Source organism: Mytilus trossulus, chromosome 3, assembly GCF_036588685.1.
Source record: "Mytilus trossulus isolate FHL-02 chromosome 3, PNRI_Mtr1.1.1.hap1, whole genome shotgun sequence".
In the NCBI taxonomy this organism is placed as follows: Eukaryota; Metazoa; Mollusca; class Bivalvia; order Mytilida; family Mytilidae; genus Mytilus; species Mytilus trossulus.
In genome coordinates, this window is record NC_086375.1 from 22,228,511 (window position 1) to 22,253,896 (window position 25,386).

Consider the following 25,386-nt stretch of genomic DNA (forward strand, 5'->3'; position numbering starts at 1 on the left):
TTAAATTAAACAGATTCTTTTATTTATGATAAGTGAATAGTAAAATTTCAGATAATAAATTTCACAAGAAACTGCTCTCTTTCAAACTATAGTAGTCATATGAATGAAAAATTTTGTTAATGTCAGAACACTTTTCATCTTTTTCTTTTCTTCATAACAGTTTTCTGCTTCTTGTGTCGTTTAATGGGTCTTGTTTGTCTCATCTTCCTGTCTCTGTCTGCTTCCCATTTAATTTGTTTAATATCTGGAATATGACAAAGCAAAGCAGTGTAACCTGTTTAACAGAGTCTAACATAAACAGAAAACATGGCAGAACTGACCACTTGTAACATTGAACATTCTTCTAAGTAATTAAGTAAAAGCATACAGTATAGAAATGGTTTTCAAAGCATTGTGGATTCAATTATTTCTGCGGTATCAATTTTGTGGATGGAGGAAAACTTTTGTGGATATTTGATTGTGTGGTTTTGCCCAAGTCTGCATCTACACTGAACGGAAAATTTATAAATTGTTGAACATTTAAATTTATTGTCAACCTGAATACATTTAATCTACACAAATTGGTATCCTACATTATGATGTATAAATAATAATGATTCTTAAAAGTATAATTGCATCTGCAAGATAAGATTCTATTATGTATGTGACTGAAAAGAAACACATGTAAAGATATTGAGAAATATCCAATGGTCTTGTATTATTTTGTGCTTAATCTTATTAGGTATTAATCTGATTTGCAGTAGTTGTTCTTTCATAAGTGTTTCTCGTTTTTCATATAGATTAGACTGTTGGTTTTCCTAATTGAGTGCCAAGGATCTATGTTGAAGACTGTACTTTGACCTATAGGGGTTTACTTTATAAATTGTGACTTGGTTGGAGAGTTGTCTCATTGATACTCATACCACATCTTCTTATATCTATTAAGGTTCTGTTGGCATATATACATCTAATTGTCATGGTTGTAATTTGTTTTTAAATAAAACTTTAGCTTATTCAAAACAAGGAAAGATGTGAAAATTAAAAATTATATTGATAACATTTAACATTAAAAGATGACCATTAAAGTGGGTTTCAATGTTTAAATGTACGTACGAGCATTGTCTTTATTTGACACAGCATCAGTACCAATCATCAAACCACCTGTCAAATCTGTATTATCATCCATTAAATGAGAAAACTGAAAGAAAATAACGATTAAATCAAAGATATGCATCACAACATTGTAATTCAAAATATTTGTACAGTCCTTTTCAGCATCTAAATCTGAGAATACATTTATCTCACTTAAATTAACTTTCTTAGGAAAACTTGTTAAGAGTAGATGATATAAGATTTGTGACTATTCAATTTTTTTCATTTTCTCTGTTTTTAAAAAAAGAAATTTTATTAAGCTTACCTCTTCTGCAGCAGCAAATAAACCGCCGCCATCATCTTTCCTAAAAATATAAAAAATGTTGTTAATTAAATCAAAATGTAAGAATTTATTTCTTAGGATCATATAAGTTATACATCTAAATCACAAACAATGAAAAAGCCTATTTATAAGACCTCATACTTGCATGATTTGTCATATCAAGTTCACTTTCAATTTAGTGACAAATTATAAAAGATATATTTTCAAGGAATGTTCTACCTAGAAGATACTTTACTGAAGGTGGATTAGTTCAAGAGGGCATCTCGAACTTCGTAGCTTTGAGCATGATGAATACAAATAATACAAAGAACTAACCGGCTGGGAAGTCGCCGAGGTTACCAAGTGTGATTTTACTTTTTTCTATCAATGTTATTGACTGATTTTTTTGAAAAAAGCATAGAAAGTCAGCATGCATTCTTATTTATTTATATCAATACTGAACATGAGCATCATTAAATTCCTTTCAATGCAACATTATAATATGTTTTACTTGAACAACAAAGAACATATTTTGTATACTGGATAGCCTTGTTTGCAGACACAAAATACAATATTCACGAAAATACAATTTGCCTCCATCCCAAAAATGAGTAAGGATGGATTATAAATGAATTCACAGTACCTTAATACCCGCCTTTGATACTAATGTATGCCATGTACTTGTGAAGACTTTTAGTTTTTCCACATTTGTTTGTTAAAGCTTTTTCTTTGCAAAGGGCCTAAGGAAAGATAAGTTCTGCAACAATTGTGTTACGCTCTTAAAATAACTAAGTTTTGTTGTTATTGTGCAATCTGTAATTTTTTTTAAACAATGAAACCTTAGGTTAAGTTTCACATACTTTTTCTTTTTGGATGAAGATTTGTCATCTTTCTTTTGTTTCTTCTTTTTCCCTACACTTGGACCTGGCAGTTCATCTAAAAGGAAAACCATAAACAATTGTAAACATATGTAAATACCTCATTAAAAATCTTCCTATTACATTTTATTCTAATCAATTTTTCAGTACATGAAAACTTAAGTGTTATTATTTGAATATCATTAAAAAAACTATAGGCATAGCTCACACATTCATTGGCTGTGTTCCACTCACTTGTTCATGACTTGTTCATCAATGTATAGTCATTTTCAATAAAATCCATTCAATGGTAATGTAAGAATACAAAGAGCTGATAGACAGAAAACTGTATGGAAAGACCTCCTCAAATACCTATTGATTAAGAAGCACACTAAAACAACTATTTCTCGTCTGTGTTCAAATTTTCTATGAAAATAGCACATTTGCACAAGTTTCTAAGCAAAATCTTTCACAACAAAGATGATTATCTCAGAGTATATGCCCGTATGATACAATATTTTGGCATAAATAGCATACAATGATGATTTGGCCTAAATATGAGATTTCAGGCAATACACTTAAAATTATTTACCATCATCATCAGAAAATTCAATGTTTTCTTCATCAATCATATCTTCGTCATACTCTTTAAAGGCATTTGCAAAATCTTCATCTCCCTCAAAATCTACTTCCTCATCTGAAAAGTCTTTTCCGTCTTCAGATTCTTCTTCTTCATCATCAGAATCATCATCTTCATCTTCAGCTATTTTCTTTTTCATTTTCTTCTTCACTTCACTGTTCAAACAAATATAATTTTATATAATAAATAAAACCAACAATACTTATACATAAATAAAGATATGAAACCAACATCAGTGTATTGCTTTTTCCATTAGCCCTTTTAATTCTTTTTTATTTTGCTTATAATTTTTCAAACCCAGATGCATTAAACATTACAATGATATACCTTTTAGAATATCCATGAGACAGCTCCCCAAAATTAAACAAATAAATAAAATGATATTAAGAAGTTTCTTTTTTTAACATCTAAATGTTTACCTTGCAAAATCATAATCATCTTCATCAAAATGACCAGGTTCTAGATTCTTCTCATAATCATCTGAAATAAATAATCAAATCTATAATCTAATACATAAAGCATACTTAGAATAATATTTGCTTAAATCAGTATACTGGCATTTTCAGTTAACATATAAATTAGTATGAAAGAAAGAAAAGAAAGGAAATTGTAGGTTTACATGTAAAGCTGGTCACTTTCTAAAGCATTTATGAAAATATTTATATAGGCCACTGGGATATTTCAAATTCAAAATGTAACAAAATCAGATTGTGTTAATATACCGAAAAATAAAGACGGCGCAAAAAAAAAATCCAGTTTACAGTAAACATTTTCCAATCCACTAAATCATTTGTAAGGAATCCTTAAATTGTTCAATAGATTGCACTAGTTTTTAAAAATATAAACAATTCTTTAAACAAATTATTTTCAACTTACCTAAATATGCATCAAACTCTCCATCACTAACACTCTCAGTGTCACTCATGTTATCATCATCTGTCTTCTTCCTGGCTGCCTTCTGTGAAAAGTATCTGAATTACACAAATAAAAACATCAGTTAGATTTATCTGCAATTTTTAAGATTATCTTCCCTTCTGTGTGATACATAAAGAAACTCCTTAAAAATATAAAGAACTGCTGACAAAAGTACCTGTAATACAAGCTGTAATGACTGTTAAATGCAAGCAACTTTAAATTGAAACCCTATATTTCACAATGAATGACATCATCCATGACATATGTATACACCAATCTATGATTTTTTAATGATTCAGTTACACATGTACTACCAAGTAATCATCAAACAATAGTTTCTTATTGTGACGTAATAACATAAGCCTTGTGACAGTAAATTTATGGGAAAGTACAAAGATTTGAAAGTGTTCTCTTGTGATAACATTGAAGCATGCATGAAACAATGGTGTAGCTGCTGAATTATTTAAAACAAAGAAGAATAATCCCTCAATTACTTCTAGTACCAATCTTTTAATGTACTGTTTCCCTGTCCCATTTCCTAGTGTACATCATTTACCTGTAGTAGAACAACTCTTCTGCTGGTATACTCTCCTCTGTGTTCTCCAGATATTTCTCACTGTTCACTGGTATATTTTTGATGCCTTTAGCTGATGCTTTGTTATGTTTTTTTATGGTCATGGTAGCTTCAGGCACTAAAATATATAACATCTTATTCATAAAATATAATGTTGTGCTGTTAAAGAAAATGTTAAGATTAACAGCAATAAAATGTCAATTCTGTCACATTAAATTGTCCCTATCAAGACAAGAATCAGAAACTCAGTAACTTTGATTTTATTAAACTCATTGAAGATACCAGGATTAAAATTGTGTACATGTTTTTTTTTTAGATATTTCTCATCAGTGATGCTCAAATAAAAAAAGTTAAAAAGGCCAAATAAAGTGAAGTTGATACATGTGTTTTGAATCATTTTTGTAAAAGTATATTTTCTGTCTTTTAATTTATAGTATTTGCACTGAAATTCAAAACTCAGAGGCCATCTTAATATCTACCTATGCTGGAAGTCAGCATCCATTAATGTTTTAAGCTTCAGCTATATGTTTGTTCCTATTTAATGATTTTATAACAAATAACTTACATGCATCTCTTTTCTTTGGATTTTTATAAACAAATCTGTCAAGGAATCTGATAGTTGTGAAATCTTCTAATGGGTTACCAGTATATGTGACTGGTTCTCCCTGAAATATTTATCATATTTTGAAAAGAGACATAAAATTTAAACCAAAATTAATGAAAAACAAAAGAGGCTATATTTGGATAAATTTTAACAGATAAAAATAACAGCAATGTTAATTATCTTGAAACTGTAAATTTTGAAATTATATTTCCATTTATAAAATAATAAATTAGTAAACATTGCAAAATTTAATAATTGGACTCTATCATTGAAACAATTGATTTAAGAAAATGGAAATTCGACAATGCCCAGTCAAAGTGTTTTGCATTTATAATCATCTGAATATACGGTATTTCAGTCAACAGATTTCAAGAAGGGAGATAATCTGTAAATTGTCAGTATTATTAGAAAAATGATTAATAAGTAACCTTGACTAATTTAGCTGCAAACAATGATACAGTTGGATGGAAGTGATTCTTTAACTGCTTCAGTTCCCAAATACACTCGTTCTCAGCATTACAGTATAGTGGGTTTCTGTGTTGGGGATCATAATGACTACTTTTATCTGTAAATAAGATTGCAAATTGATTTGTATACAATTTTCCTTGGCATTACAGTCATATCAAGTCATGACAAGACAAAGAAATTAACTAGATAGTCACATATCTAGTTCCCTCCATTGTCATAGATATTACAAAATCATTCATGGTTTGGTACAACATATTCCAGAAAAAATATTCTGAAACAAGATTCACAGGACATGTCTTGCTTGAGCTATATTTCCAGATTCAGTGAACTCTGAAATTGGGGTAAAAACCCTAATTTGACATAAAATTAATAAAATTCACAACATATTAATAATGCGTACTATATTTCAAGTTGATATGGTAAAATACCATTTATTTTTTAACCTGATACAGGATGGGCGGATAAACAAATAGTAGAAAACATAACCTTTATATTAAGTATAAACCAGATGCTCCACAGGGTGCAGCTTTATACGACTGCAGAGGTCGAACCCTGAACAGTTAGGGCTAGTATGGACACAACATTCAAGCTGGATACAGAGCTGATTTTGGATTGTGATTAAATAGTTGACACAGCATAGGTTTCTGTCACAGAATGAATGTTGTCTAATGAACTCCTATTCAAACAATGATCTCAATTCAAATTTCTAATGGAGTTAGCAACAATAAGTACTCATTTAAATACATCATAAAATATTAAAATATAAAATTTCATAGTCATGGTTAAAATTAATATTAATTTATAGTAACTTCTGAAAAATAAAATGGGGAATGTGTCCAAAGGGACACAAATGATAACCCTCCCCCTCGCATAAAATGTTATAAAAGGACATAATTCAAGAATTGTAAAAGTGAAGCTGCCAAAAATTGAGCTTAATCAAAGTGCTTATAATCACTAAATGGTAAAGACTGCTTTAATTTATCAGTTGGTAGTTAAGTGAATATTGCATTGTATTTTGTATACAGCAATGATTAAAGTTGATTCAACTACTATTCTAGACATAGAAAGATAACTCCAATTTTCAAAGATTTCATAAAGTATTGGTTTTAGGTGATTCAAAAACCAATCTGGACAAAGAAAGATAACTCCAATTTATTTTCTTGAAACTACAAAAATGTTTGTTTGTGGTCAATGTTTGGCCCTTTATTCCTATACTGTTTGCCCCCTAATTAACAAAATATATGCCAACCTTCTACTTATGGTATTAAACATTGTGGTACAATTTCAGAACAATTGAAATACTTATACACAACTTTTTGTACTGACACTAGATAAATGCTTGTTTTGGGCCCTTTGGGCCCCTAATTCCCAAATCTGAGGGACCATAACCCCAAAACCAATCCCAAGCCTCCTTTTGTGTAAACATTAAAATTTATTGATTTTTATTAACTATCACTAAAGTTATTATCCGGAAACCATCTGTCTTCGGATGACGCTGACGACGTGATACCAATATACGACGGCAAAATTTTTGCAGTCATATAAAATTTGCAGGTCCGTAATGCCACTGGGTAAAGGAATTTCCTTGAATGTTTTACGAAGATGTTGTTGTTGTTTTGAACAGGATTGAAGATACTAATTCTAATATAGTTTTTTCTCCAATATTTTCCAGAATTTAGCACCATTCTCATCTATCTTTTTTCTACAAATAATCTTACTTTTATCTTTAGATCTATGATCCCAAGATGATGGATTCTGTTTTATTGTTGTTTGTGACTGTGTTTCTTTGGTACCACTGTCACTGTCAGGATCAGGGAGATCTGTAAAGTGTTCATCTTCATCATCGTCAGATTCCTAAAAAAAATGTGAAAATATTCAAATTCTGAACTACTTTGTGTAATTAATTTCAATCTACAATATGAAAAAGAAAATAAAATAAATTTCATTGCATTGGTTCAATATACAATATAGCACCATTTTGATGTCTGCATTTGAGAAAAAATACTTTATGGTGAGTTGAATAACACCTGCATCACTCAGATTACAATTCTACCTTCACATCTAAGTTTGTATTTAGCCTATTAAAATTTAAATACTTATTTAGCCTTGAGAATTGAAAGGTCAGTTTCCCATTCATACAATAGAAGTTGATAAATTTGGCTTCATGCCATTTACCTTGTCCAAAATTAAGGTCACTTTATTGTTATTGTGATATTGTTAAAGTACAAAAGAACCCTATATTCTGACCAATACTTAAAATTTTGTGCATCTTGATTTAATTCTTAAAAATCTGTTAATGTTGAGTTTTAGGGGTTATATAAGGTTATATTAAATTGCATATTTCTTTACATGGTAGGTTTTTTTCAGATATAAAAAAAAACTATCTGCTTGACTGTTATAGAAATAGACTATGCTTGCAGGTTATCTATTACACTTTATACTGCAATCAGCTAGTTTACTGTACAGATAAAGCTATACGTATAAACGTTAGCTTTATACGTCAATGACCCCAACTGACCTATAAGCCCCGCCTCCTTATCGTATTTCATCAACATCACGTCACGACCATGACAACGTAAAGTAACAATGGTCAAACTTTTTTCAATTTAAACTTTTATGTCTTCAAATTGGTTATTTATATATCATGTTTATCAAATGTTATTATTTAAGTTAATTTTCCCTTTCTAATTCCTTAATACGCCAATGTCTTACCACCTGGACTACGCTCATAGGGAAATACCCCAAAATGGTACCTCAAGAGGGAAATTCCAAACACTTTTTTTAACAATTTTTGTTACATGTTTTTTTCATTTTTCATTTTTTTTTTCGATTTCAGTATAAAAACAATATACGTATAGTGTCTAGAAATATGAAATTTATTTGTGTTCGGCACGAAACGGGAAAATGCTCGGTAGAACCTCGCATTTTCCCGTTTCTAAGCCTCATACAAATAAATTTCATATTTCAAGACACTATACGTATATTGTCTAAGTCTTGTCTTTAGTTTACACCAAATCTGACAAATTATTTTAGTTGCAAAATATTTTAAATGAGACCTGAAATTTTAAAAGTGCATTGAACAATGTTGAAGGTTAAAATAATCATATAAACTAGAATGAAGAAACATCTTGGTCCCAAAAAAACATCATCAACCAGGATATAAAATTCCAAATATTAATTTATCATTGTTTCTTATACTAATATCAGTTGAAATCTCAAGCCACTGTTTTTTATGTTTACAATTTAGGTCATGTCCCAACAGAAAATCAATAAATATGACATTACAATGTACTCTTAGCACAAACACATAAGGTCACTGTGAAATATACAACTAGGGCAAGAAACATTCAGTTATACCAAACCAGTTTGACCAGATGTTTAGTTTAAAACCAGTTTTACTAGATGTGTCCTATATATTGACAATGTAAATGACATGAGGACCTGCATGGGTTTTTTAATATCTGTATTCTTTAAATTTTTATGGCATTTTCCTTTTAACATGTTTAATAGTCTTGAAAATAACTCTCATTCTGTAAAATGTTCATGAAAATGATTTTATTATATAGTCTTTTTGTTACAAGATTATTTATTGTTCATTTTCTATTTTCTCTATTTTGTGTTGCTATTACATGTATTCTCTATACTGTAAACCCCATTTTGACCCTCATAGGTAAACTTCTATTGTATGAATGGGATAAACTGACCTTTCAATTCTCAAGGCTAAATAAGTATTTCATAGGCTAAATACAAACTTACCTGTCAAGGTAGAAATGTAATCTGAGTGATATCGGTGTTTTTCAAGTGACCATAATATGATCAATGTCTTTAATTTTATATTTTGTGCGCCCATGCTTAAGTTTCCAATTTTAACTCAATATTTGAATACTTACATTGTAATTGTTTTGTTTTTGAATAAAACATATAGAAATCTGGCATAAAACTAACGCTTACATATGTTTTTTTGTGGTTTGTTTTATACAACATTGGACAAAGACTAGCAGAAATTATTATACCTCAACCATATGCTTGCCAACAATAACAGATGGTTTTAATTTGACAAGTTCTCCCAACAATACTAGAGCACCACATACAAACTGGGCAGGTTGACTGGAGCATATTTGTAATAGTCTCTTAATAAAAGCCTACAAAATAAAGCAAAAAAATAAAATAAATATTATATGTAATTTCAATACTCCATGGGTTGTATACTTATTGACACAAAAGATCAATAAAAATGATAGCATTTCTATTTTAATAATTCTAATTAAAGGGTAAAAATATTGTTGAAGGTCATTTTTGTATCTAAAAGCTTACATAAAATTAAAATAAAAGATGAGGTTAATTTACACTATTTCAAACAACATAATTTTTCTATAACATATTTGTGATTTTAAGGGCATTATGCAAATGAGATTATTACTTAAAACAGACATGATGCCACAAAGTCAAGATCTTTTTTCTTTTTTCTTTATATAAGAGATTTCAAAAGTTCCAACCTGCCATTTAGACAATATTTTTCATTTTATATGATTTGGCTCATAAATGACATAAACATATATTTTGATGTTTGGCTTTGTAAAAGTGAATAACTTAATTTGTAAAAAATGAAGACATTCCACAATACAAAACAGTTTCTACTTTTACCTTTGTTCTCCTATCCACTGTATCCTTTTTAATACTTTTAAACAGTAAGTTTAGAAACATAGATTGTTTTGATGAAGACTTTAATTCTGGATCAGACATCTTCTTATATAATGCTGTGTAATATCTATCAGATACTGTTTCACTGGAAAATAAAAAAAAAAAACATTTTACAGAAAACCATGAAATTGTGGGGAATAAATCAATATGGCATGCAACAAAACTTAACATGGGAATCTAAACCAATGACTGAAAAAAAACACCATAAGACTTAAAAAAACCTTGTCAGCTAGGAGTCCGGATTTGGTTTTCAACAATCATATTGCTAAGTCTTCATTTTATGTACTGTTGTTTTTCTTTACTTCATTTTTTTGGTTATTTAGCCATGGCATTGTCAGTTTGTTTTCCACTTATGAGTTTGAATATATTCTGCCTCTCTTTCATATTGAGAGTTTTACTTATTCTAATTACAAAAAAACATGCAGATGATGGATGCTAGTTTTTGTAATCATTGACTATATTAACTTAATTTGACTTTCTAGCCTTATTTTACATTTCAAATATAAAAATAATACAAGCCTCTAGGAAATATGCATTCTGCTGAACCCCCAAATTCATTTATCAACTCTAACCACAAAATCCATTAAGGTCAACATTGTACTCACCTTGAATCCATAACTTGATACAGTAACATCAAAGCCTGCAAACTGGTGTTAAAGTTGACCACATGGACAAGCTTGTAAATGTTATGCAACTGTTCACTTAAGTATTCTGGATCAACTGTTAATAGAAATCAAAACACAACTAAATGATAATATCTGAATTTCAGAATGCTTGAATTGATTCAAATTTAATAAATTGTAAAATGAATTAGCAAGTGATAAATATTATTTTGTTATGCTTTTATTTTGTGATAGTAATGAATTTATCTAAAATTCTTGGAAGACATTAATTTCATCTCAAAGATTTAATTAGCCTTCCCATTTTTACAAACAACAGAAGCAAGATATCACAGGGCTCTACAATTAGATGTTCTAAACATATTGAAGACCATGTAACCTCTAAACCCTTTGTACACTTATATATGTTTCAAGTATTTGCTGAATGAAAGCTTAGTGTGAGTCCAGTTTGGTTGATGCTTAAAGAAGTGTAATTTGTTTACCTGCAGCATAAGGATATGATCTATTGACACCTGTAAGCAATGCACTCATCATCTTACTGTCTACCTCTCCTTTCTTTACAAATGACTGAAAATACAAATTGTCATGAATGCAGTTTGTCTTCACATATCATGATTAAGCAATTAAAATAAAATTCCACTAACAAAAATCAATCATTACAGAATAAACAAGAATGTGTCCCCAGTACAAAGATGCCCCACTCACACTATCATTTTCTATGTTCAGTGGACCATGAAAATGGGTTAAACAATCTAATTTGGCATTACAATTAGACAAATCATATCATAGGGAACATGTGTACTCAGTTTCAAGTTTTTTTTAAGCAAAGTGACAAAAACTTATCAAAATTTTCTGAACATCTTCAGCTAAATACATACAAAAAACACAACTATCAACTCATAATATCTTACCTTGAAAAATGAGAAATAAACAGTTACAAGCTTGGCAGCCAAGAGTTTGTCTTCTCTAGATAACATTAGCTGATTCAGAAAACAAATGCTGTAGTACCTTAATTAAAAATAATAAAAACTTTGAGTGCTGGCACTGACCATGTACATTCCTATTCAAACAATTTTAAAATCTCTGTGGTTCTAATTAAATAATGATAAAATTTGGCTATCATAGGGTTGATTGAAACCACTATATTGTAAATAAAAACTTTACTTCTTTAAAAGGAAAAACAATCCAGGTATTCCTGGAGTTACAATTACCCATTTTCAATATCAATTCTAGTCTTGGTATTTATAAAACTTTTTTTTCAAAGAATATTTTATATCAAGATTTTTTTGGGATAAAATAACCAAAAAAGTCTGTGAACACTTACTGTGCTTTAGATGATATATTAGGTCTGTACAATAGTCTCTCTACTTCATCAACTACCACACTCTTCATGTTGGGGTGTTTCTCCACTAAAAATTAGAATCATTTTCTTGTCATGATCATAATGATAAAAAATATATCAATATTTAAACATGTGAGATTTAATTTCATTTTTCTTAAGGAATATTCCAAAGAACAAAATATGTGGATGTGTGTGTGTGTGTAAATTTTTGGACAGCTCACACACCAACTATTTAACAAAGTTAGATGACAGTGGAACCTCCATTGTCGCAGGAAAAATGGGACACCATATAATATCGACTTGGGATGAGGGATAAATCACCATAAACCCATAAACTTGTCGTTGTAATGCGTGTGGGCCATTTCTGCATTTAATGAGTCGTCCAATATATAAATACTTTATTATATATAAATCTGCAAGTATACAAATTGTAAATCAAGTTTTAATGATTTAACTTTTGAATATTGTGTATTGATATTTGGAATTTAGTTTTATTTCTATTTAGTTTCATTTTTGTTTGTTTCACAGAAATGAATCAGCATACATATATTTACACGTCTAGTAGAGGAAAAGTTCTAGAAGGCAAAGTTCGTTGTAAAGCGTCACGTGAAGTGCCTGGAGGAAAATTGGAAACTTTGTGCAAATATGCATATGATGATCTTAAAGATATAGACGGTCTGAAAATCGTGTATTTCATAGCTGGAATACCGGATATTTGTTCTTTAGAAAGGAATCGTAGATCAAATTATGAGGAATCATTTCTTAAAAGAACTGACAATAGTTGTTTTGAACATGCATTGAGACTAAAGAATACTATAGTAAATACAGAAACTAAATTGAAAAGTATAAATTGTAAGGTAGTTTTTGCTACTATTACAACTATGAGTTTCTGTCTTTGGAATTTACATAGATTGTCTATTGGAAAAACAAGTCATTTAAAGTATGAGAATGCATACGATAGGATGCAGCTAGAACTTAACTCCATTATACAGGATGTAAATAATTTTATTACAGAATTTAATCAAACAAATCATGTTATAACTCCATTTTTTCATTCTCCTGTACATAATAAATGTAAGAGTGGAAAATTTAGATATTTGTATAACAGATTAGTGGATGGGGTACATCCTACATTTGATTTGGCAAGAATTTGGATTGATCGTTTGTCAAGGGCAATTCAAAGCAATGAGGGAAGATTTTTTAAATTTTATTTAACTTTTTGATATTTTTTTTGTTGTTTTTTTGTTGTTATTTGTTTGTGAATCCTATTGAGTGTCTTGAATTTTGGTCATTGCTATATGGTATAGAGGCGTTTGCCGCATGCCTATCTAGAATGCCCAAATTTCAAAAGTGTCATATATTATTGTATAAGGTTTGATATATTGGTTTCGATATAGTTTCGAACGAAACTTTTTGTAGGAGGGGGTGTATGTCACCGGATATATTTTTCCATTTTGGTTCATTATTATGCATTTCATATTAATTGTGTTTTCCGTGCTATATGTTTTCCATTCATATCATATTCATATTTCATATCATCATGTTTCTTGGCGATTGACGACAATAGTTTTGCGCTGCATATTTTGAAATAGACTATAGCTTTATACGCTATGCTTTGCTTTACGTACTCAATATTTAAATTAGTACAATAGAAAGTTAAAGCGATTCTTATTATTATTTAAATGATATATATTTATATTTAAATAGCATGAGTTATGCATGAGCTCAAAGCGCGGCAATACTAACCATATATATATTAATACAATTTCACTTTTAAAGTTAGTCACTGGTCATTATTACAATCAGGGAGGCGGCAGACTAATGTCTACGCTGCAGGTACTTGTAAATTTATTTATTCTTTTAGCAATGTTTAAAATGTTTCAATTAAAGTAAAGTTATTTTAGTATTTCATATATAGAATTCAGTATGGCTTGAAAGCCGCATTTTGGTATATAAGTTAAGGTCAGAATAAAGCTCCGTTGCATGCAAATATTTCAGTATATATATTGTTCATATTAATTGGAACATAATTGTAAACTTGGTTTACAATTTGTATACTTGCAGATTTATATATAATAAAGTATTTATATATTGGACGACTCATTAAATGCAGAAATGGCCCACACGCATTACAACGACAAGTTTATGGGTTTATGGTGATTTATCCCTCATCCCAAGTCGATATTATATGGTGTCCCATTTTTCCTGCGACAGTTGTATTGGGCCTTTATCAGTGTTTAATACAAGGATGAAACTAAAAAAAAAAATTCTGTCTCAAATTAAAAGTCTAAACCAAATTTTGGTCTAACAGTATCTCTAACTTTAACTGTGTTCAAAAGACTTTCTATTATCACTTTATCATTCCCAAAATCACACAGTAGTAGTACAGTTTTTATACCAAACCTACCCAATCTCCTTAATAAGTATGCAGTCTTAGAAGCCAGTTTATAATTAGGATCACCAACTTTATTTACTAGCAAGTTCAGCAAAACCTGAAATATAAAGAGCAGAAGATCATCTGTTATTCTCAGTTAATAAAGTTTTTATATTATCAAAAACAATTGTCTCCCTTTCAATCAAAGCTGATGATTTAATACTTTTATACATTTTTTATTATTCAAAATTTCAAATTAACACCAAGTGTAATCAAGAAGAGCCCTCCCAATGTAGAGGTTCCTATGTTTCACATATTTTTAAAAGTATCAACACTGAAGACCCATATAGTTCAGATAGCAATGGTATGTATTAACAGTAATTTTCCATTAAAGTTCTGGTTCAATAAAGTTATGTTTTATCAAAACATTTCTCACAACTAGCATTTTACCAAGCAAACACAAATGGGTGTTTACTGTAATTGCATTTATCATTGTGATTATGTCATTTTGAACCAAATTTCATTTTTTGTTTTTGCTATACTAAGAAAAATCCTTCTTCATTCATTTAAAACAATCAAAAATGTGAGTTAAAATTATTGGGATTACAACCCTGTTAAATTTTTAGCAATAATTTTTCATACTTACCTTTTCCTGCTCTGGTCTTCCTACCAACAGGTCAAATATTATCCCTAAAAACAAACAGAGATAATCAAATGAGAGTTACATATTTGTAAGTGTTGTATCTGAATTATTTTCAACCACTTTTTTATTACTATATAAAAAGAAGATATAATATGATTGCCAATGAGACAACTATCCACAAAAGACCAAAATGACACAGACATTTAAAACAACTATAGGTCACCGTACAGCCTTCAATATCTGATTGTAAAAACTGTCAGATATAATAAAAATATTTACAAATAAAAGAAAATTTATCATGGTCTTCAATGAGATAACAATACAACAACAGACTACCACAAAATACATCTAAATGCCAAAATAACATCTTTAATAATGGCTTCTATACTAAACTAAAATATGAATTTTGCAGAGTAGAAAACATGTGAAACTGCGATCTACTGCTCACTGATGATACCCTCGCTGCAAGTGGATAATATTATAATAGTGTAAAAATATATAAGTGTTCGGTAAACAGGAAGTTTTCGAGTGATGAATCTGAAAACGCATCACACAGTATAGCTGACTTATATAAATCCTGAAACCAAATTTCAGAAATCCTTGTATTGTAGTCCCTGAGAAAAATGCGACGAAAAATATTCATGGGACGGCCAGACTGACTGACGGAAGGACAGACAGAGGTAAAACAGTATACACCCCCTTTTTTTTTAAAGGGGGGGGGGGGGGGGGGGGGGGTATAAAAACTGTGGATTCATGGTATGGACTTCAATGTACTCAAAGTTATTCAAGAACATGTGCGGTTCAATTTAAGACTGGTATTATATATTTTGTACATGAATTATCATACAAACAGAGTTTTTCTTACCCAAAGCTTTTTGTTTTGTTGGTAAAAGTGTATCATGTGACATCAACTGAAAGTAGAAATGGAAGAGAATGCAAATTTTATGCTAAAGTTTGATATATAGCACAATCATTGGTATAAAATACCTGTGTACAAGTTTTTTTACACCCACAAAATACAGTGAGCATTTCTTGTATGACAGGAAGTTACTTTTTACCTCCATTTATATTTTTTTATTCTTTTGATTGAATGCATTTCTTATTTTCCACCTGGAAGGCAGATTACCCCTCCCACTAAAATATAACAGAATCCTACTGTGAGCTATTGCTTGCTTAATGATGATTCATTGCCACAAGAAGTCTAATAATACTGTATAGAGGGTTATTTTGGCGGTTATCATTCTAGGAGATTCAAAACTTTTATCAATACATTTACATGTGCAATTTTACTCGGAGTATTTTTTTTGGCAATTTTGTTCTACCCGCGAAAATAAGCAAAAATATCACCCTACCAAAATAACCCACTATACAGTCGGAGGTAAAAGTTTATCATGCTTAACGGTAAATACTTTACTTTAATCAAAGAGCAGATTGTCCTAAGGGATACTATTGCCATGGTTTCATTGACACATGTATATATGCAGCTGGATAATATTATTTTCAAAACTATGTCAACTGCACATGTAAAATGTAATTTACGTAATCTGAATAGTTACAAAATAGCCAATCTCGGATAAAAGTGTATGAACAATGTACTTAGGCCTATTGTGTTTTATATTTGTACTATCAATTCCAAGTTTACTTTCCACAACAGTCACTCAGACTCAGAGTGAGAGAAGGTATTTCACTTTGTAACTACTCACCTTTTTCCTACGTTAATTCTAGGAGGAACCCTATTCCTAACTCTTTAAATATTTAATTTCCTTTGGGTCAGTGATCATGACTCCTTTCCGTACATTTAAATTGCGATTGTTTTTAATATAATATGACGTTTATCGACAGAACAAGCTAATACTCAACGTGTTGTTTTGATTCAGAATTCATGGAAGTTACTTACGGAAGGGAGACAACTAGAAACGATAATATGGAAGACTCCATTTCACCTGAAGGGGTGTTCTCGTTACAATTTGACTATGTGGACTACATTTATTTTAATTCAAATGATGCATATGATTTAAAATTATGCAACAACAATAACCCTCAATAGCAGACATACATAGAAAAAGATCCCATGAGTTATAAATTAATTAATTGAGTAGGGAATCCAGAGAAACCATTCGATCTAATACCTCTTCAAGTCAAGAAAACTATACGCATGCGCATAATTACCAAAACAAACCCTGGAACAAGAACGTATTAAAAATGTTTATTAAACGACCTAGATGGTTCTCTATTTCTTTATGGAAGTACAATCTCAAATATCAGTATATTATAACGGTAACAAATAAGAAAAACTCCACTTCAGTTCTTATAAGACAGAAATAGATTTATCGGAACTTAGAGAACTCTCGCATTTTTATCAAAACTGGGGAATTCCCTCCGACGTGTTTCTAAATTAATAGAAACACTAAATATAAATACTGCTTAATTCTGATGTTCCGTGTTGTTTAAAACATGCATATAAGTCAAGGGAATTATCAAACATGAAGATTATGAAAAGAACATTTTAGAAAGATGTTTAAGTTCAATCCCTTTGTTTGTTTATACCTTCAAAAGCAAGACAATCATAAGAATCAGTGATGTTCCTTAGTGTTTAGAATAAAACGGTTGACCTGAGGGCATTGCTCTGAGCCAATGGTAAAAGTCTACAGATTGCTTGAAAGCAATCGTATCCCAAAAATTACCTCTATAGCATTGACAAATTTAGAATAATGTTCTTTTAGTTTAGATTCAAAGTACCACACCATCAAATATTTGTCAATGGTGTCTTTGTTCCCACCTGACAGCTTTCCTAAACTGGATAAGGGATTCTGAAATGGAAAGATATCTTAATATGTATTATTTTGTTTAAACTGTATTTACTAATTCTTCAGTATTTTTAAGGAAGTTAGGCATACTGTGAATTCATTTATTTTTGTGGGTACCAGTTTTCATGATTTTAAGAAAAGTTGCAGTTTTCTTGGATATTTAATTTCGTTGTACTAAAAAAGATTGCATACATTCCTTTAGAAAATTTGTTATTTGTTGAACATTTGAATTCATGGTTCCTTTGAACCCACAAATCCAACATATATTAATGATTTCACAGTAAGTGGAAATTACCCAGTGCTTTAATAATATTTGAATCAGGGATGTTCTATAAAAACATGCATGTGACCCAAGAATCATAACTATTGGTGGGTGTCATCTATGTTCCTGCATAGTGGAAATATAAGTTAAATTATAAATTGTGATGATACCCCGTTTTGAAAGTGCCTTCACTGGGTACTGTGTATGGTTTAATGGAACAGCCCTAATACTGTATTATTCTACCATATTCCTAAATTAACAAACCACTGTTTATGACTACATAACATTTTAGATAAAAAGATTGTTAGATCTGTTGAGGTCATAGTAAAACTTGTTTCATGTCTTTGTTGCCAAAAATTCAGCCAGTATAGACTAGAATATTTTATTCACAATTCATTACAGAAAATGTAATATGTTTAAACAAAACAAAAGTTGTCTTCTGCAGAATGATGAAAACACTATGTAATTCCATGAAAACATAGGTAATTCATTTTGTATAAATATGAAATGAAACATGAACTCATTTATTTGCTTACATAATATACTAGTGAATCCAACATCTACAGGCATATTGCAAACAAGAATGTGTCCATAGTACACGGATGCCCAAATCAAACTATCATTTTCTGTGTTCAGTGGACCGTGAAATTTGGGTCAGAACTCTTACTTGGCATTAAAATTAGAAATATCATATCATAAGGAACATGTATACTCAAATTGATTGGACTTCAACTTCATCAAAAACTACCTCAACCAAAAACTTTAACCTGACAGACAAACGACTGGACGAACAGACGAATGACTGGACGAACAGATGAGATGACATAATGCCCATAAATGCATAAATGGGGCATAAAAACTGAGGCAACTGTTTGAATTTCAAATAAAGGGCTCACCACAATATACCCCAGCCACTGAATAGTGGGGACATAATAAAAAAAAATAAAAAAATCCACAAAGTACTGTAAAATGGCAATGATAACAATGAGACAATTTGAGAAGCTAAATCATGAAGTATATGGATAAGATAACAGTTCACACTTTCTATTTTTCACTATTCATCAATATTAATTACCTGGTCAAACGTAAGTAATTTCCTATCGTTTGGTAGCAGATATGTTAGAAACAGCTCTTTCGTGGTATCTGAAAAATAAAGAGAACAATTTTTCTCCAGTAAGTAGAATAAACTGTTCAGTAGTTTAAAACTCATGTCAATAGAGTGTGTAAGAAACCCAAAAGTGTGAAGATATCTCAAAAATTACAGGCATAAAACAGGTCTGAACAACACATGTTTTGGGATGGACACATGAAAAACAAGGGTAACCCCAACTGCCAATGCTACTAAATGGCTGAGGCACAAAAAAAACCTAAACATATGAAAATGGAAATATGTAAATTGGTAATCACTTCTGTGAAAGAAATATGTTGTGATGGTGATGTTAAATCATCATAAATGCAATAACTAACATACCTGCAGCCATCATGCATTCTCTCTTTCCCTTTTTCTTTGTCATGTTTATCAATGATTCTAGACTTGTTAAATTCTGTATGGGTGATTCCTGAACCAACAGTGTAAGAGCTGCTATTTTATCTCCAAGAGTTCCAGATGACAAAACTGTTTTAATCCAGCCAACATCTGACTTTTTACTGGCTTCACGTTCTGCAAGTCAAATGTGTAAAACAAATAATTTTTCATATAAGATACTTTAAACAAAGGTGTTAACTTTTTAAGTCTTCAGAATTTGGAGAGACATCAAAGATTAAAATGCTTATGTGGTGATTTGCTGATGATCAGAATAGATGGTGTATTCTTTAATATCTAACCTATATTTAATCAATTACATTTCAATTTAAAGACCCATTGTAAGCACACTCACATACTACACACTGTGAGTGTTTTTTTTTAATATCTTTTGTTATTCAGCATTAAAGCGATAGTAAATTGGTAAAATTGTTAAATTACACAAATTTGATCAAACATATTTCCTTCCAGCATACAATTTGAGATTCATATTAAAAGGTTGAAATGTATTTTAAGTATCCTTTCATTGTACTCATTTGAGACTAGGAGTTACAGTAAATACTGACGTTTGTTATAAACTACCACTTCATCCTGCAATAACTTAGAAGCAAAGTTCTCCATTTGTTGTTCTAACTCTCGGCTATGGTCTTGTTTCATCCTAACTTTATCATCAGGTGCCTGCAACAACAAATTTTACATTGTAATTAGACTGGCTAAATTCAGAATTTTTTGTGTGTATTATTAATTGCAGTTGTTGAACAAAGACACAATCGAGAGATTAACTATAAAGATAATGTGAAATGCTGTATTTAAATATCACAAACAAAATTTTAAAGGCAAACTTTTACTTTTGCGGAACAAGGGTTACGTAGCAGTTAAAAGCTCTATCTGATAATGGTATCAAAGTTTCCTTATACTCAAACTCATAGAAATATATATATATATGTTTTCTAGTTGCTGGATATTAAAATTTACCATGAGCTATTTTAAAAAACATTAACATGATTAAGACTGTTGGTTTTCCCCGTTTGAATGGTTTACACTAGTTAATTTTTTGGGCTCGTGTTGAAGAGCGTACCTTGACCTATAATGGTTTACTTTTAAAAATGACTTGGATAGAGAGTTGTCTCATAAGCACTCATACCACATCTTACTATGTCTATTTGTAAACATCATGATATCAGTATTACTCAGTTGAAACAGCTTGTTAACTGTTGCTTTAAATTGTGCAATTTTGGTTTTTACTTTGGAAATATTCTAAAATATCTCTTCATAAAATTGCATTCACACAACAAAAGGGAATTGACAAAATCAGATGGACTGAGCTTGCAATAATTTCCTGTTGTTATGAATATAAGAGATATGGTCCCTGTGGTGTATATTTATCACTAGAAAGCAATAGACATGTTACAATTGTACATTTGAGCAAGTATAATTTACACACCTGAATATCCATCCAGTTTTGACCAGATTTTACCACTAAGTAAGCTCTAGGTTTGTTATTTTTAATGTGTGCAGAGAAATCAAAGGTGACTCTTGCTGTGGTACTCGACACTTCATCATGTTGGATTTTTTCCTTTTTCTTCTTTTTACTTGATTTTTCAGGTTTAACTTCTTCTTCTTCTTCTGGTTTCATAACTAACAGCTTTTTCTTCTTTTCTTTTTTCCTGGAAGCCATGTCATTTTGATATATGTCATTCATTATGGAAAAAGTTTAATGAACAAACAAGTCAACTAAGAATCACCATAAGGTGGCAAAAAATTATCAATACTTGTAAATAAACCACTTTAGACTTAGTGGCATTTCCTTTAAAACTTTGGTTTCAATGAACATCATTCTTACATTTAGGGGCAACGTCACCTCCTTCCCATGTTGAGCAAGCAGTTAAAAAAAATATCATGCTACATTGCACAAACTTTTTGTCAAATCAAATTCTTATAAAATTGATAATCCGCAATTAGGGAATTGTGACAAAGTATCTAATGAACAAACATTATTTCTAGTATAACCTGCGTAATAGTTTGGCTTTATTTGGCCAAAAAAGTAATTTATGAATCTTTTTCATTTGTAGAAATTACTAAATGTGGATAGACTTTAAATTTGTTCATTCCACTATGGTAGTTACATTAAGATTTATTTCTGCTAAATATTCTTTAGAATAAATTTATCCTGCATGATATCTATTCATCAAAGCAGTCAAAAAGGAATAAATTTTGTTTGCTCAAACCCCCAAAAAACTCTTTGTTTCTTTACGAACACAACCAAAATAGCCAAAAACATACTTGGAAGACATCTTTTCAAGAATGCCTGCATTTACCATATTAACCAATTTTTGTGTTCAGTAGCCATTGTTTAAAGATTTAATTTATACAAGTGTTGAATGCCTCGCTGTGACTTTGGAGATGAAACACAACAATAAAAGTGCTGTTTCTTTGCTTTAATTTTTAAGTGTTTTTTTTTGCAGTGCATGTACTGTTTTTGTGTAACGGAAAGATACACCATATCTTATGTTCTCTTCCAATATTTGAATAGTTACTGATATTTACAAAATAAAATAATGCTGTGTTAAATACATGTATCTTTCTTACCCCTCGCCATCACGGTGCTCCTTTATTCCTAACTGTTTGATAAAATCTTTCAGCTGTAAAAAATCCCAATCATACATGTATATATATATATTATAAAAAATGTCTAAAGTGTCCTAATATAAAGTTGATAAAAAATCAGAACTTAATTTAAAAATATTAAACATAACAAAATTAGAAATGTTTGAGCACATGTGATATATACTATAGCATTAACACTCACAAATCTCATTGTGTAACATATTCCAAGTGCAGAGAAAGACTTAACAGATATCTAGATCTAGCACTACTAAAATCAATAACAGGTGCATGTACAAAAATTAGGTAAATATTTTTTCCTTAGCCTACTTGAATTGATTGAATCAGAAATTCAGAATGTGATAGGGACTATCATATTAATTACATGTGGCTCTAAATTTTACCTCATCTCTCTTGATTGGATCAGCATCCATATCAACATCAAAGTCATCAAGGTCTTCATTTTCATCTTCATCATCATCTAAATCCTCTAGCAAATCAAGATCACCCTAAAACAGAGAAACATTCAATCTATCATGGCTATGAAATATAAAATTATTAACAATGATAAAGAACATAGATTGACTAAACGGCAAGTGTTAAAACTTCTTATCAATAATAACTAAGAAATTCAAGGGGAAATAATCATATTGCATATTAAGTGAAACCTAAGTGAAAAACATATATACATGTATGTAACATGTGTAATATGTACCTGAGACAGTTTTGAAGATTTTTATCAAGGAATCTTCTTTAAGCTCTGAAACATTTATTTTAATTCATTTAATTTGTTTCAGAGTTTAGCATGTTTAGTGTGACGTCCATTTTCTCTAAACTACTACACATTTTTGTTTAGGGGCCAGCGGAATTTTGCCTCTGAGGATTTTTACACATGTGATGGACTGTGAAACTCAGATCAGGAGATTGGGAATTTTTTGGTTAGGAGATTGGGACTCAGATCAGGAGGTTTTTTATCGACATTAATTTTGTCGTAAATGTGACCATACAATGTAGAAATTGTCTTTTAAAATTTCTTTCATTTACATCAGAATGTAATGTGTTTATACACCCTAGTACCCTTGTTGCCTTTCTATTTGAATGATAACACATTATCAAATAAAAATATTGAGAATATTCTGTTTCTTGTTTTGTTTTGTGTTTGATAATTGATTGTTCATTGCTTGCATATAAATGATTATAAACAAATAAGAAAGAAATATGCTAAACATGTATATTTTTGTCATGATAAATTAATTAAAAAATAATTTACAATAATAATAGTAAATTGCATGTTTTTTTAGCATTATAAAAGTCATATTACTAGAAACTTGAGATTCTGTGTTTAAGATTTTGCTTGTTTTAGTGACTGATAACCAATTTTACTGACCAAATTTATATAGACATTTCTACACCTAAAGGTCTGGGTCAGGCAATTTGTTCAACTGTTACAGTGATTTATTCAGTTCAAAAACATGCAGAAATATGCATTTAATTACAAATATATATATATGGAAATGTTTAACAAATAATTAAAAGGTCAGAATTATTATATAAATTTCAAATTAATCTTTGAAAAGAAGTCTAGATTCCTACAATATATTGTAAATTCATTTTATATTATTTGTCCCAAAACATTTAAATTCATTTAATTACCATCCTTTTATGATTATTTGATTAAAATATAATTCATTTATTTTACAATTTACATTTTTGAACGATAAATAACTTATAACAGGATAAATCAAAGGGAAGTAACCAAAATGTATTTCAAAAATTTAATTCACAAAGTTTTTATCACACAACGGCAATTAGTGATCATTAGCCAGAGGTAAGCACCGTTGATTACCAGTATGTTTGACACCCAAGCTGTCAAGTGAAGCCATATAATTATACATCTTCTTTGATTTACAGGTAAAATTTAACACATGTGTAAATTACACCTGTACTGTAGTAAGAAATTAAAAAAATGGAAGCTGAAAATTTTCATTCATGAAATATTTCTCATACACAGGATTTTTTTCTCCTCAACTGGAGGACGGGAGGAGACCCCTGAAAACGGGATTATTGGACTCCCGTTGGGAGGTTCACATGAATGGATTTTTCTCACAATGGTGAAAACCCATTGGTGGCCTTTGGCTGTTCTTTTGCCAGGGTTTTGCCTCTTTGACACATTCCCTGTTTCTCTTCTTAATTTAATTATGTTGACATGGTTGACTATCAAAACATTGTTCTTTAGACTACATGTACAAGTTTATAGAGGCTGGTTGATTTGTTTCTGCTTTCTGAATCAACTTATAAAAAAAATATGTGCTGTGATTGACAATGAGACCACACTCAGCAAGAGACCAACTGAAATAGAACATGTAGGTCAATGGATGGCCTTCAACAATGAGCAAATATTATATGACAGAGACAGTTGTAAAAGACTAGGAAATGATAAACATGAACATGCATGTCAGAACAATTCAAACAAGAAAACTAACAGCAGGATTTATGAAAATGGTATAATGTTTATATGTTTCTATATTTTTTCAACAATTTTTGCAACGAGATCTAAATCATGTAAATGCATACAAAATTTCATTAACAAAAATACGTATATTTCGCTGTAAGGAATTCTGATTCCATTGTTATATTAATAACCTAACCTTTTCACCACCAAGAGCTTCTATAAACTCTAAATCAATCTCTTTTTTTGAAACACGTGAAACTTTTTTCGACATGTTGACATCCACGCCTCAATGGTGAAGTGTAGATAATAAAACAATTTCAAGCAACTTATCTGGTGCTTTCGATGACGTCCGCTTCAATGATTGGAACACCTAGATTTCATGAACATGACAGTATTTTTAATTGGGCATGTGTTTTGGTAATCATCTTAACAATAAATATATGGCACACATTAGATAAGAAATAAACTAAAGGTTATTCTGACGATAAATAAATTAAGTCTACAAATCGTTAGTTTAATTAAGTGGGTGCTGTTTGAGGTTGCAAGGTAAAAACAATGAACTTTGAAAAAATGATTATTTTATATGTAAAACAACAATCGATGAACAA

At 30.2% G+C, this 25,386-nt stretch overlaps 1 protein-coding gene across 1 annotated transcript; it reads right to left on the reverse strand.

Annotated features, from left to right (window-relative positions):
* LOC134710510 (CCAAT/enhancer-binding protein zeta-like) lies at positions 1-25,110 on the reverse strand. The gene is made up of 28 exons (XM_063570881.1): positions 24,975-25,110; positions 22,731-22,835; positions 22,312-22,364; positions 21,167-21,389; positions 20,289-20,400; positions 19,672-19,860; positions 19,276-19,343; positions 17,816-17,941; positions 15,997-16,042; positions 15,135-15,178; positions 14,522-14,606; positions 12,097-12,181; positions 11,684-11,780; positions 11,255-11,339; positions 10,758-10,872; positions 10,096-10,237; positions 9,465-9,593; positions 7,170-7,305; positions 5,412-5,548; positions 4,945-5,044; positions 4,362-4,497; positions 3,767-3,861; positions 3,310-3,370; positions 2,843-3,045; positions 2,254-2,329; positions 1,397-1,436; positions 1,093-1,177; positions 1-244 (listed from the first exon to the last, which is right to left on the reverse strand). The coding sequence occupies exons 1-28, from the start codon at positions 25,047-25,049 to the stop codon at positions 135-137; spliced, it is 2,958 nt and encodes a 985-aa protein (XP_063426951.1). The 5' UTR covers positions 25,050-25,110; the 3' UTR covers positions 1-134.
* Between the last annotated feature and the right edge of the window lie 276 nt (positions 25,111-25,386).